Genomic DNA, 13,781 nt, shown 5'->3' on the forward strand with positions numbered 1-13,781 from the left:
TGATATGTATTGTATTATTATTCCCTGAATTGTAATGTCATCGTTCGATTAATGACTTGTCTTCAATGCATTCCATCCAACTTTCGGCTCCAGCTTCAGGCAGTTGTTTAAAACGTGACGTATTTGCCGTTCCTCCTTCTTTCTTTCGTAGCTTCCTTGTAAATAATAACCCGGAAGTAATGGTGTTGTATTTGACCTGACAACGTCACACGTGCGTCTTGCTGAGAGAGACCACGAGCAGACAGCAATACGCATGATGGCTGCCTGTAACATAGAGGACGTGCTGGCTAAAGTCGAGCAAGATGAGGCAGAAAAACTGAAAAGCATCACCGTCCACAAAGAACTCGATGTCGAATATGATATCGGCAACCTGGCCGCCTTCGATAAGAACAACATTGACATGCGTGAGTTCAGAGAGCAGAAGAAAGAGGACTTTCTACGAACGCTCGCCCGCGACAACACGCAGCTGCTCATCAACGAGATCTGGAAACAACCCGTGGAGAGATGCGACGAGGTGATCGTCGCCAAACTACCCGAACCGACCACTCCACTGCCCAGAGAGAAGCCTGCTCCCAAACCAAAAGCCCCGACCAAATGGGAAGAATTCGCTAGACTGAAGGGTATCAAGAAAAAGAAGAGAACCAATTTGTTGTGGGACGATGTCGCCAAGGACTGGAAACGGCGCTATGGCTACCAGAGGGCCAAAGATGACACCAAGGAGTGGCTGATCGAGGTCCCTGCAACCGCAGACCCCAACGAGGACCAGTTCCAGAAGCGCAACCATGCCAAGAAGGAGAGAGTGGCGAAGAACGAGCTGCACCGGCTGAGGAACATCGCCAGGTCCCAGAAGATCAAAGTGCCAGGTGTTGGACTGATGACTTCAACCAATCAGTCCAAATCTGAGCTGGGCATGGCCGTCAGTGTTGCCAGGACTTCCACAGCGTCAGTGGGTAAATTTCAGGACCGCCTGCCTAAAGAGAAACCTCCCAAGAACATGGGCAAGAAGAGGAAATTTCAGCCTGTCATAGGTGACTTTTCAAGTGAAAAACAAAAGCAGCTGGACCTTCTGAACATCATGGACCGTAAGAGACCAAAGCTAGACATCGCTAAAGCTGTCAACAAGCAGATGCGTGAAGAGGACAGGGAGGAGGCTTCAGCCAGATATAAGAAGGGCGCAGGAAAGAAGGGACAGAAGAGAAGAGACTTCTCTGGCAAAGGGAGGGGTGGAAAAGGAGGAGGAGGAGGAGGAGGAGGAGAAGGAGAGGGAGGATGGGGAGGGAAAGGCAAAGGTGGGAAGGCTGGAGCTGGACGGGGTAAGCCTAGAGGCCCTATGGGGGGCAAGCCTGGAGGACGCATGGGGGGCAAGCCTGGAGGAGGCATGGGGGGCAAGGCTGGAGGACGCATGGGAGGCAAGTCTGGAGGAGGCAAAGGGAAACCTGGGAAGAGATAAGTCATGAAACTGTGTCCAACTTCCAATGTGCCTTGTCATAAAAAAAGACTGGAGTTGCCCTGTTGGCTGTTGTATGACGGGCAGTGATGTAATAATATCAGGTGTTTTGACTGTTTTCCCTGATATGTATTGTTGTCATGGGAAAAAAATCCATACTGAAATGTAAATGTTGGCCTCAGGTCGAAATATGTCAACCTGATGCCCCCTCCTCCTGTTAATGACGTGTAACACTTTGTATGATTTACTTATTTCAACCCATATTAAAACCGGAATTGGATAGAATTGTTTGTTTTTCTTTTAACAATTGCAGTCTATGGCATGTAATACATTGGAAATTGTGAATAGAACTCTGTCAAAATGGTACTGTTGCATCTGCAGTATTAGTTTTTCGATCGTATATGAACTCCAAGTTCATGTATTTTTTGTTTGACTATTTCTCATTTGGCAGACCAACATTCAAGTCATTGAAAGTGACAATGTTAAAAAAAATATCACACCTGTGTGAACTGGGGCGCTCTAATCATACATCATCAATATCCTCGGTCCCAGCCTTATAGTCGCATCAGCCTGCGAGTAAGGCTGATGAGTTACAATATAAGGCAGAGTGCATAGCCGGAAATGTCGGGCCGGAACATCTGTCGGATGTATTTCCCCCGGATAATATATTTTTCGACCAAACACTTGTTTCATACGCAGAGAATGTAAACAGATTTGTAAAGCATCAACGTCATTTCCTTACTTCCACCAAAATTCCAGCAATGCACTCTACATTATACATACATAATCTTGCATGGCGAGCCTCTTCCTCCTTACGTCATCTCATTCCGGCGAATCACAATTTGCATTCTCACTTTTGTCTTCAATGTTCAGCTTTCTCTCTCAATGTTTGTTTACACAGACCCTCAAAGCTGGACATAGGCCCCTCAAAAAGAAAAAAAATGTTGGAAGGTAATAACTAAATAGGCCTACTAAGATACTTTGAGTGCTATTGCTATTACTGCCTTACCCATATAGTTAAGAAAACATGAATCAGACATTCTGTTTTATCAATAGGATATTATCATCATCTGTAGTCCCACTTAGATTTTGTGCTGTATGCAAACAATGCTTTTTAATCCATCCACCAGGCTAAGCCATGGCTCTCATTGTCAAGTTTCAAACCTATATTCTCTGTTCAGTTAACAATAAACATTGTCAATAATTAACTCCTCACACAGGATCAACCTCTTCAATTCAAATAGGGACAGCATCGGATGAAATGCCTATTCTGTAACTACATTTTTCTTTTAAGAAATATATATATATACATATTTATATATACATTTAGCAAGTACATTTGTGCTCCATGCATGAACCTTTTTGTTGTTGCAGTTGTGCTGCCCTAACTACTCAGTTATATTTTTGTTTCTGATTCACTGCATAATCTCTCACTTTATTGATGGATAGTGTTTGATTGCTGACACAAGCATGCTGCCAAGCTCTGTTGTTCATAAGGGGATGGGGAGGGTGATTGTGGGTGTTGGAGTGGCAGTGGGGGCTTTTAATCGCCATCTGCTGACAGACCCCCCTCCCCCGCCCTGGACACTGGAAAATGGGACACAAGTCACTACCGCCAAATCAATCATGCATTCTGATGAGGTGAAATTATGAAATCTTGTCCATGTTGGGCATGGTGACCTTGCCAGTGACCAGATGGACAAGAAACAATAGGCAAAGGCGCAGAGATTGTATATCTCGGAGCATGCATCTTGGAGAATAGTATTTTAATAGGTTAACATCAAGAGTATGCCACTAATTGTAATTTGACCTCTGTTAGTTCTTCCATCTAGAATTGAAACCTTTTATGCAGCATCTCCATTCAAAACAAGTCAATTTTAAATAAGCATGGCTGTGTGCTTTTGATCGCTAGTATGTACTAGGAGAAAATGCATATTGCAGCTGAAATTCAGTGTATACATACAGTATGATGCTGTGTGTGTGTGTGTGTGTGTGTGTGTGTGTGTGTGTGTGTGTGTGTGTGTCGCCCTGGCCAGTGCTGCAGTGGGTTTAGTCACCTGCGTTTATGTAAGGCTGGCAGTGAGCTTGCAGAACCCTCAGTCAGTGTGTGAGTGTGACTCAGATCTCCAACATGCAGCGCATCTACATGCAGAGCAATGAACGCTTTGAGGTCTTCACTACTGTCCTTGCTCCACAAGGTGAGTGAAACAGTATATGTACCGTAGTACCATGTATCACACGGAGAAGAATCATTCATGATTCTGACACACTGTCGACGGTGGAAAATAAATCAATAAAAAATAACAAATGCAGTAGATCATTTGAACTCACTCCCTGCGGTTTGTTTGTTGTTTAACTGATGGTTTTAAATGATAACAGTGGAATCCAACTGCATTATTATGCATTCTGTCATGTCAAATGTGATGGGTTAGACGGCAACAATGTGCATGCATTCTACTCACTTGCCGTTATTGTGATGAACACAAAATTGGTCTTTGTGATTTGACTTTTTGCTGAATCATCTCCTGGGGATCTTGATGCTTGCAGCAAGATATCGATGTAGAGCAGATGTGGAAAAGGCAAGTAGACATTTCTCCTTGATTTAAACTGATTGTTCTGAATTCACTAAATACAAAATCATTAATTTATTATTAATTTGCTATTCAGTGTTCAAATGTACATCTTTGAGGCAAGCAGTTATTTTATTTCTTCTTTTCTTTCTTTTTTAGTGTGGCATGCATATGAAATCAAAACCCTGATCCCTAATATTTCTGAATATTTGCAATAAATTTAATTTATTTTGGATAGTGATCTCACTAAACTAAAATAGTTCCTTATAGCTCAGTTTGACCATTCCATATAGTTCAGTGTGACATTTGATCAGTCTAATTCCAGTGGCAATGACAAATGTGAGGAATAGAAACAGGTAGACCAGACACAAATGTAGGGTTTCTGTTTCACTGCAGATGATCTTTGTCTTAAAATGACTGATCCTTCACATACAATTACCTCTATACAACAAACAAAAAAGACACATGTGAATAATGTATATGATTTCTTTTAAACAAATGCTATGGTCTGAGAGATTGTATTAGCTGATTATCTACAGACATGTACTTTGGCTTTTCAAAGACAGAATGCAGTCTGCAACATTTCTATTCTCATTATGTCCACTAGATGGTAGTGATACACAGCTACAAGCCCCATTGGCCAGATGAGATGGAGCTGTCACGGGGTGATGTCATCCTGGTGTTGTGCATACATGAGGAGGAGAGGTGGTTTGGGTGGCTGCAGAACGGCCAGAGAGGCTACTTCCCCGCCTCCTGTGTGGTGGAGCTGGGCCAGGTTGGTTGGCAGAAGCTGTTCATCAATGCAGCATTATGATACACAATGGACTGTGCTGTTGTTTCATGCTTACTGAAAGCATATTGGATTCTTTAAGCTCTATAGGACAATGTTGATTTGTTCTATTACAAACACCCACATTCCACAGAATACACACACTGTTTGTAGTTGTTCCATATAGCACTGCATGGTTCTCAGAGTGGGATCTGGAGACCATTAAAGGGGTCCTTGAGGGGCCTCCGGGGGTCCCAACCAAAACAAAGAACAGTTTTAAAGTATTACATTTTTGGGCTATTTTCTGGCTGATCTACAAGCTCACAACGCATTGCAATGCAATGTGGGCTTGTAGATCTACTGTTTTTGAAAAATGTTAACAATTCTATACAAATGTTGACACTTCCCTAGAACAACATCCTTTCAGTTGAGGGTCTCCAGCGGTGCAGCCAAATTGAAAGCAGAGAGATAGACAGTGTAAAACATGCATGATTGTATGTGTGTATTTCTATTGATTTAGTAAAGAACAAAGTCCTGAGGTGCTTAGACAGTCTCCTTTTTGTTTTGACATTGAGTAGAGAGTTGTTTGTGGGCCTATGAAAGAAGATATGGCTTGTAGCAGACATCGTGTAGAGGAGTTCAGGATGTTAGTGGTAACCTCAGCCTAACACACGGCTCTGTTGGCTGCTATAGTGCCCTCTGGAGAATACGCCTGCCAGGGACCTGCGGCGACCTGTGTCCCTGAAAAGCTGCAAATATGTGTCAGGTTTCCATCCTAGATGTGGAAGGTGAGTGTCTTCAGTAAAACAATATGAAGTCATGTGACCGGCACACACACATACACACACGCACGCACGCACGTGTTTTCCCCCTCCAAAACAAGTGCATATGCACACTTCACGCACACCACCCAGCAGCTGTTCTACGATCGGAGCCATACACCCCATCCCCAAATCCAATCCCACTCCACTCCGCCCAGAGGCCCCTGAACAGGTGGCCCCCTCTCGTCCCTCATTAGTTGACAAAGCATGTAGATTACAGCTAACACCCCCCTTCCCGATCAATCTCTTGTCATTGCACTGCTGCTCACTCACACAGCTTTGGGAGGGGGGGAGGTGATATTGCTTGATCCGATCAGAATCTCGCAGGTTTTCCCTCTAAAAGTAAATGGGGTTCATGGCGGGGCCATGAAAAACAAGATGGGGGCTCGCAACTCACTTTTAAATGCTCAAAAAAACAAAAAAGTACGACAGGGCTGTCACAATTTTACTATATATTATATCAAAATGTTACAACATTTTCAAATCTAATTAGATTTATTTTGAATTCTAGTCATAGCCTATTTATTATTTATAAACTACCTAATAGACCATGTTACCTTAAAAGTGCAGTGTATTAAAAGTACATACTGGCACTATATTATGGGGTGTGAAAGAGAGGAGGGGTGAGTTTATATTTGACAGTCGGCCACACATACAAAGAGCCATGCGCACGCATGTGCGCCCACACGCACACGCACACGCACACACACACACACACACACACACACACACACACACACACACACACACACACACACACACACACACACACACACACACACACACACACACACACACACACACACACACAGCCCTCTGTGCAGCTCCGTACTTGTCTTGTCTGCAAAGAGCGGTGGAATTTGGGTCATGAGGAATAAACAGGGCCTTTGTGGTTGTTATTTCCTCTTTGTCCCCCAGTGGACACGGGCTGCAGACCCCCGGGAGGAGCAGCGCAGGAGGTGGAGGAACAGGGCTGGAGGCAGGCCAGGGTGAGAAGGAGGGCCCCTTCCTGGAGCGGAGGCCCCAAGTCTCTCCGCCACTGGCCTCGCCGCCCCGAACACACAGATCCCCGGGACTGCTCCATAGGATTCTGTCCAAGCACCGGAAAAAGATCCAATGCAAGGGGGCCGCCAGCGGGGCCACCAACGGGGCCTTCGAAGCTGACTGAGAGGCCCCTCTCTCTCTCTCTCTCTCTCTCTCTCTCTTTCAGTGGTGGCTCAGTGGCTGCGGTCCACTTCTGTCGGGATGGGTGCGGGGGAGTTGGTGTGGGTGGGACTGGGAGGTTGTCTAATGTGGCGCGTTATGTTTTTGAAAAGCCGACACATTTCGTGAATTCACCAAGTAATCACATCGGCATGGAGTCTATCCTGTATAGTGTGCATCTAGTCCAGGTGTAAGAGCTGCTTCTCTGCCAGCACTGTTATGAAATATGAGTAGTGTTTGGGAAATTGCAATATTATAGTGTAATATTATATGTAACATAGGGCAATATACTAGCTATTGGTGGCTAAACAATGTTTCATTGATTGTCAAGGAGGAAGTACAAGATTTAGGCCTATGCATTTGTTCACCAGCTTTACTGCTTTACACCAGCTTTACTGTTTCCAAAATGTGTGCATATTATTTATTCCATGATATCATTATTTGTTCCCCTACAACTTGAACTGCTTATAACATTAATTAGAATCATAATAAATAGATACACTGTACAGTATATAATCATCATCATCAGCATCATCTGTTTTTACGTCTATAGAAGATATTAGAATAGATATTTTCATTTTTAATAAAATCATCCAACCCTAATCCTCATTGGCTGGTGTATCTTTTTCATTTTATTAATAACATGCTCCCTTGTATTAGTTACCTCATACTTAAGTCCCCGTGAATCTTCCTTTCAACATTCCAGGGCCTCCCTTCTTTATAACACTGTTGTGGAAGAAGAAGAAAAAAACTCTCTGCAGTGAAAGCCAGTGGATGGATGGAGGTTTTCTCGAATCTCAGCACATCACCAAAGGGGCCAGTGATTATGCCTGTTGCCTCGGTGACTCTATAAGCAGCTCTCAGAAGTTCCTTGCGGTCTTCTGTTGTAGTAGCTCCCAACAAGTTCCTATAGCAGACCTCTAAGGGTGGGCTGGAGATTGCTTCCTTCCAGAGAACACACACACACACACACACACACACACACACACCCTACAGTGCAGTGCACGCACACACACACACACACACACACACACACACACACACACACACACAGACACGCACACACGCACACATGCACACACACACACACACACACACACACACACACACACCCACACACACACACACACACACACACACACACACACACACACACACACACACACAGACACACACAGACAGACACACACACACACACACACACACACACACACACACACACACACACACACCAATCCTAATCGTGACCCTCACCTTGACCTCAGTGGGACTGAGAATGGCACAGCACCCCCTGGTTTGATCAGTGGTATAATCCATTGTAATAAACACTGTGGGAGGGCCGTCAAACTGGGGCCAGCGTATGGGAGGCATGTCTTGCACAGAGGATTGCGTAATGTTATAACACGATCAGGAAGACAAAGTTACTAGACAAAGCGAGCTATTGGCTGCCTTTCACAGCTTCTCACTGTCAGTACTGTTTCAGTTCATCTTCAGCTAGTGTCTCTCCAATACAGAATCATTTATTTTCATTTAAAAATAAATCACTTTAAATTCAATTCATTTTTGTTACATCAACAGCTATAGCAGTGATTATCAAACCTTCAATAGCCTGCCCCCTTTCCCTGATATCTGAATCCAACATGTTGCTTAGAAAAATACAAGAGAGAATCATAACTATAGCAAAATATGTTAAGAATGAGTGATAACCCACCTTTTGAGTTGCAATTAGTGCCTGCTGAGAAGATCTTAAAATGTTCAAAATCAAACAGAATACAGGAAAATAACTAATGTTTTCTATTACAGACAAATGTTATTGAATAGAAAACATTAGTTATTTTCCTCTATTCTGTTTTATTAAACTAGTCAAGTTTTGTATTTATTTAATTAAATGTAACACTTGGATCAGCATTCAGCAGATTTCTTCTCACACCAGTATGTTGTATTTCCAAGTACCCTTAAGGGTACATGATTCCCCATTTGAGAAACACTAACGTAGGCTACAGTACTAGTTCTATGTGTGAGGATTGACCTTTTGCATGGCAGCCTTATTGACGTATGACCCAGAGTTGCGGGTTTCGCTTTTTTAGCCTTGTTTTAAAAATTTGGATGGCTTGTTTTGAAAATCGAACAAGCCAGTATATCGGTATACTATAATTACCCACCGGTTTGTAGGAGTGTGAACTACATTGAGTGACAGAATCGGTCTAGTGTCTCTGTCATGGTCGTCCTGAGCCCCTCCCTGTTTGTCCATGATTTTCCTCTGTCTCTCCCCAGTCCTGCTCTGACTCTGATTGCCCTGAGTGCCATCACCTGTGGGGACCAGCTGAGCCAGGTTGGGTGATGAGCTCCAGTGACTATTTAAACTCTGCCTTGTGTTTGTTCAGTGCTGGATCTTAAGTTAGAGTCAGGATTTATGTTCAGTGCAGGTACTTCTGTTTTCCTATGTCATTTACCAAGTAAAGTCAAGTTTATGTGATCTTCTTGTCCTGCCTTTGTTTGAGTTTCCTGCACTTGGGTCCTAACCCCTTGCAAACCGTGACAGTATACAGGCTGTGTATGTTTGTCTGCTGTTGCTAGTTTGTTGTGACAGTGTACAGTATGTGGCTCTTGCTCATCTCACTTTCTTTCTACCTTACTTACTTATACTCAAAGCTCATGGGGTCTCTCTCAACCTGCTCCACAGGTACACAAGCCAGGGTGATGACCCCAGACCCTTAAGCCCAGCTTCTTCTCAGCCCTGAGTCCATTATCCTGTGACATGCTGTGAATACTGGACCCTAGAGTCTGCCCTAAATCCCTGACACTGCACTGCTATATGTGCAATACTACACATCCAAGGCTGAGTGAGAAGACAGCAGCTAGGAGAATGAGGCTGGTCGGTGTCATTGATACCGGGATGAAAGTACTGGCCAGATGTGGAGGATGGAGATAACTGGAGAGACGCCGCTGGAGGGCTAATCATGAACTAGAGAGAGAGCCATGGGTTCCAAAGTTTGACCCTGGCATCACTTAAGTCAAGTAGAAGACGGCTCAAGGTAGAAACGTTGTCTTTTAAGTTCTTTACTGCTGCTTCTGCTTGCGTTGTATACTGTGTGTATACTGGTGTGATTCATCCTGGTGTACTATTACTGTCATTTGGGAATTTGGGACCCAATGACTGGGTGGCAATGAAATGGCAATGTTCAGTAACTGTTTGTGGCTCTGGAATTGAATGTTGATGTGAATCTAAAGTTTGTATGTTGTGTTGTATCTGCCATTGAAGGCAAGTTGTAACGGGGACATACTGCATGTGTATGTGGCTCTTGATCACTTCAATAATCCAATGAGTTAATTTGCTATTTCCTTTTGGTTCAAGCTAGAGGTTTTGGGTTTTACATAACAGCCAACTGTTAATTTTCAATTCTCCTCCTCCTCCAAAAATAGCAGTTCTGGCTGAACCGTGCAGTTGGTTTTCGCTAAACTTGGCATTATGGTAGAGGGCTATATGCCAAACAGTGAGGACGCGTCTCCTTATACCGAACACATTTCGTGTTAACTTCTGACTTCTGACTTTCGACCCAGTGATCATAGGACGACCTGCTCTACCTCCTGAGCCACAGCCGCCCTAGGTTTTAGTTAGTGTCAGGTTTTATGTTCAGTGTATGTATACTTCTGATATCTATTTATTTTTAAAGCAATTGATGGGACTTTACCATGTATATTAAGGTCTGCTGGATTGGAATCCTGTAACATATTGGACACGCTCCAGTCACTGGCTTACACTAAAGGTTCCAAATGTAAACACAGAACTGGGGAAAACAGCCTTTTTAGTGCCACGTGGAATGATTTACAGCTTAAATTAAAGATCTGTTCTCCCGCAACATACGGTCAATTTAAATCTTTGATTGCAGACTTACCTCCAAGTGTCTGCAACTGTTTTTAAACATGTATTAGATCACAAAATGAGGAAATGTTGCTGTTCTGTTTTTTGACACTGCGAAACCTCAATCTCTCGAGAATAAATAAAGGTTTGAATTATTAGGATTATATGGCCATATGATTTGGCTTGTTTTGGCTTGTTTTTCGAGGGGAGATTTTGTGTATTTCCCTCCCAAGAGTTTTTAGAGGTAGGTTGGTTTATTTCTCTCGCAAAGTTAGCAAAACTGCCTCTAATGCCAATAGGCTGTACTGTACTATTGTCTTACTCAAGGCTCATACATAGTCTGGATCTTCGGTGGTGAGGTGACCACCGAACTACAACATGACGTCACGAGCCGCGGTGAAGAGCAAACCACCGCCACCGCTCCAGCCCTTCTCTCTGTTTTTACTCACCACCGCTCAACGTTATTTCAGCTCCGGTGGTCAGCTCACCACCGGAGCGGTGGTCACCTCACCACCGAAAATCCAGAATATGAATAGGCCTTCAAAAAAGGTGACATGGGCCTATTCTGAACCCCAACAGCTACAATTGTACACAATGCAAGTATATTCAGGCATCACAAAAAAAGTATAAATAGTCAAATTGAACAATAATCCAGAATTTATTCGCCCCATTTCAGGTAATTGTCAGAGTAGTATAATTGTATGAGTAGTGTACCATTCTGGGGACGGGTTGGGGGAGGGTTTGGGGGGGAGCGACTGTATTTTTCTGTCTTTTTATATTGTATTTTTATGTATTTAACTTTCTCCCTTAATCTATCCTTTATATATATATATATATCATTTTTTTAAGGAGTCAGTTCATGTAATGTAAAGATATTACACATAATATCATAGCCCCAATATTACCCCAGTCCCAAAAAAGTGTTACTATAAAATGTGGCAGTCTTCTAGCAGCCAACTAATTTACCTCAGATGGTGCTGCTGACTCTACAAGTGGAAAGAGTGACCTATTTAGCCAGAGCTGAAAGGCCAGCGTCCAATTTTGTCACACACACACTCTCACACACACACACACACACACACACACACACACACACACACACACACACACACACACACACACACACACACACTCTCAGACTCACACGCAACCAGGGCTGGAGGGCTGTGGACTTTCCCGCCTAAAAGTAGCCTATCCCTACTGTGGGTATCTTTGGGTGGAGGGGAGGGGGGCGGGTAGCAGGGTGCCTGCCAGATGACTGCCCTGTCAGCCCTATAATGGGTTACCATCTGCTGTCTGGCATACACAAAGGCAAACAGTGTGTGCGTGTGTGTGTGTGTGTGTGTGTGTGTGTGTGTGTGTGTGTGTGTGTGTGTGTGTGTGTGTGTGTGTGTGTGTGTGTACTTTGAAGGATTTGAGATTTTCACTAGGGGGCTGGAGCCTCTCTTTCATGCCTTTTCACCCTTAGTGTTTTATGTTGTACATTTATGTAGTCTTACACACTATAGCAAGATGACCTTTCTGACAACAATTGAAGTGGATGTAAGTGGATTGCTCGTTTGGCAAGTTAAATAAAAAAGGGTATAGCATTATAACCACCTAATGCTATTGATATGTACATCAATAGCAGAAAAACCTAGTGTTTGGCCAACAAACACTACATGTTGTGAGCTTGTAGATGTATTTTTACACAATGTTCACCATGTTTTTGTTGAATGTTTGCCTATTATGTCCAGTATAGATTTGTTAGATGTGGTTAATTTACATTTTATGACTACAAAGCTAATTTCACATTTTGATCCTATCAACCTATCAAATATTATAGATGTCGTGTATGGTCTTGGTAGCACTTCAGTAAGTCAATTTAAACCCAATGACTACTCAGCAAGAATATGGAAGGTAGCAGATTTACAGCAAATAACCAATTAATAGGTTTCTGACAGTTTATGGGTCACTTAGAGACAAAAGTGTAGATGTAGTGTGCATGCTGTGCCTGCATGTTTGTGATTGTGTGTGTATGCGTGGATATGGTGCATGTATGTGTGCATGCGCACATGCCTATACGTGTATACATGAGCACTCTGGCTTCTCCAGCATAAGGCAAGTTATGAGTGCTTGCCTCCCTCCATATGTGAATGGGCCTGTAAAACCAACAGCACTTGGGACAAAGGAGCCCTCGGCCATTAAGTCATGGGTGAACAGGCCCCTTTAGGGCCAGCAGCTGACCCTGTGGAGAGGCCTCTTGTTTTGGCGGAGGGGGCTTGTGTCCCTGGACCCCAGGCCAAATTGACAAGACCCCAACACACACACACTGAGATGACAGGGGTTCAACTCCAGGCTCTTTGTCAATCTCTGTCCATACTTAAATATAGTAGCTGTCACCTCCACCTGCTTGAATGCTATACAATGAACATACTGGTACTTGTATTTTTGTGGTCTATAGGATTGGAATCTTTAGATTACCAGAGACTTTGCATTGGCTCCAAACAAACGGTTAATTGGCTAGGATCCAAAGCCTTGTCATGCCTGCGGTGAGCTTGTCAGAAAAACTAAAGCATCATTGGAAATGTTAATTATGTGGGAAAGGTATGGGTAATTTGTACAGGGCTACTACGTCAATGCCCTTAGTGCCCTCCTGGCTTGGACTTCATGTGACCAGCCTGTGACATCAGTCATCTATATTTAATTGGGGGCAAAGTTTTATCTAGATCCGCCTGCCATTGACTTCCATTATAAAAAATAAAGTTAAATATAATTACATATATTTGAAAATATGAAACATTATGTTAGGTGGAAGAACTTCCTTACTACTGGTCTACTGGCAGCGTGCACAAGACATTTGGCGCTGATCGGTCCAATGGTTTGCAAAATGATCACACACACACGCACTCGCACTCACACTCACACACACACACACACACACACACACACACACACACACACACACACACACACACACACGTCATTGGTTCGACCTCCCAAGCCAGGAAACAAGCCCATGCCCACACAGACAGACTAGACTACACACAGGACACTGGCTGGGGCCGTGACAACATGGCTCTGACATCTACAGAGCCACACAGTCAAATAAAAACAGAACCGTTGTAGA

General features: G+C 43.5%; 1 protein-coding gene across 1 annotated transcript; it reads left to right on the plus strand.

Annotated features, from left to right (window-relative positions):
- The first annotated feature begins 229 nt into the window (after positions 1-229).
- rrs1 (ribosome biogenesis regulator 1 homolog) lies at positions 230-1,732 on the plus strand. The gene has a single exon (XM_080793972.1). It carries the CDS (start codon positions 254-256, stop codon positions 1,448-1,450), a length of 1,197 nt encoding a protein of 398 aa, XP_080650098.1. The 5' UTR covers positions 230-253; the 3' UTR covers positions 1,451-1,732.
- The last annotated feature ends 12,049 nt before the right edge of the window (positions 1,733-13,781 follow it).

This window comes from Protomyctophum bolini (genome assembly GCF_963924005.1).
Source record: "Protomyctophum bolini genome assembly, chromosome: 21".
NCBI classification, from domain to species: Eukaryota; Metazoa; Chordata; class Actinopteri; order Myctophiformes; family Myctophidae; genus Protomyctophum; species Protomyctophum bolini.

Bases quoted from the DNA above. Each gene is read 5' to 3' on its own strand.
- rrs1 (XM_080793972.1), top strand. From the start codon at position 254: ATGATGGCTGCCTGTAACATAGAGGACGTGCTGGCTAAAGTCGAGCAA.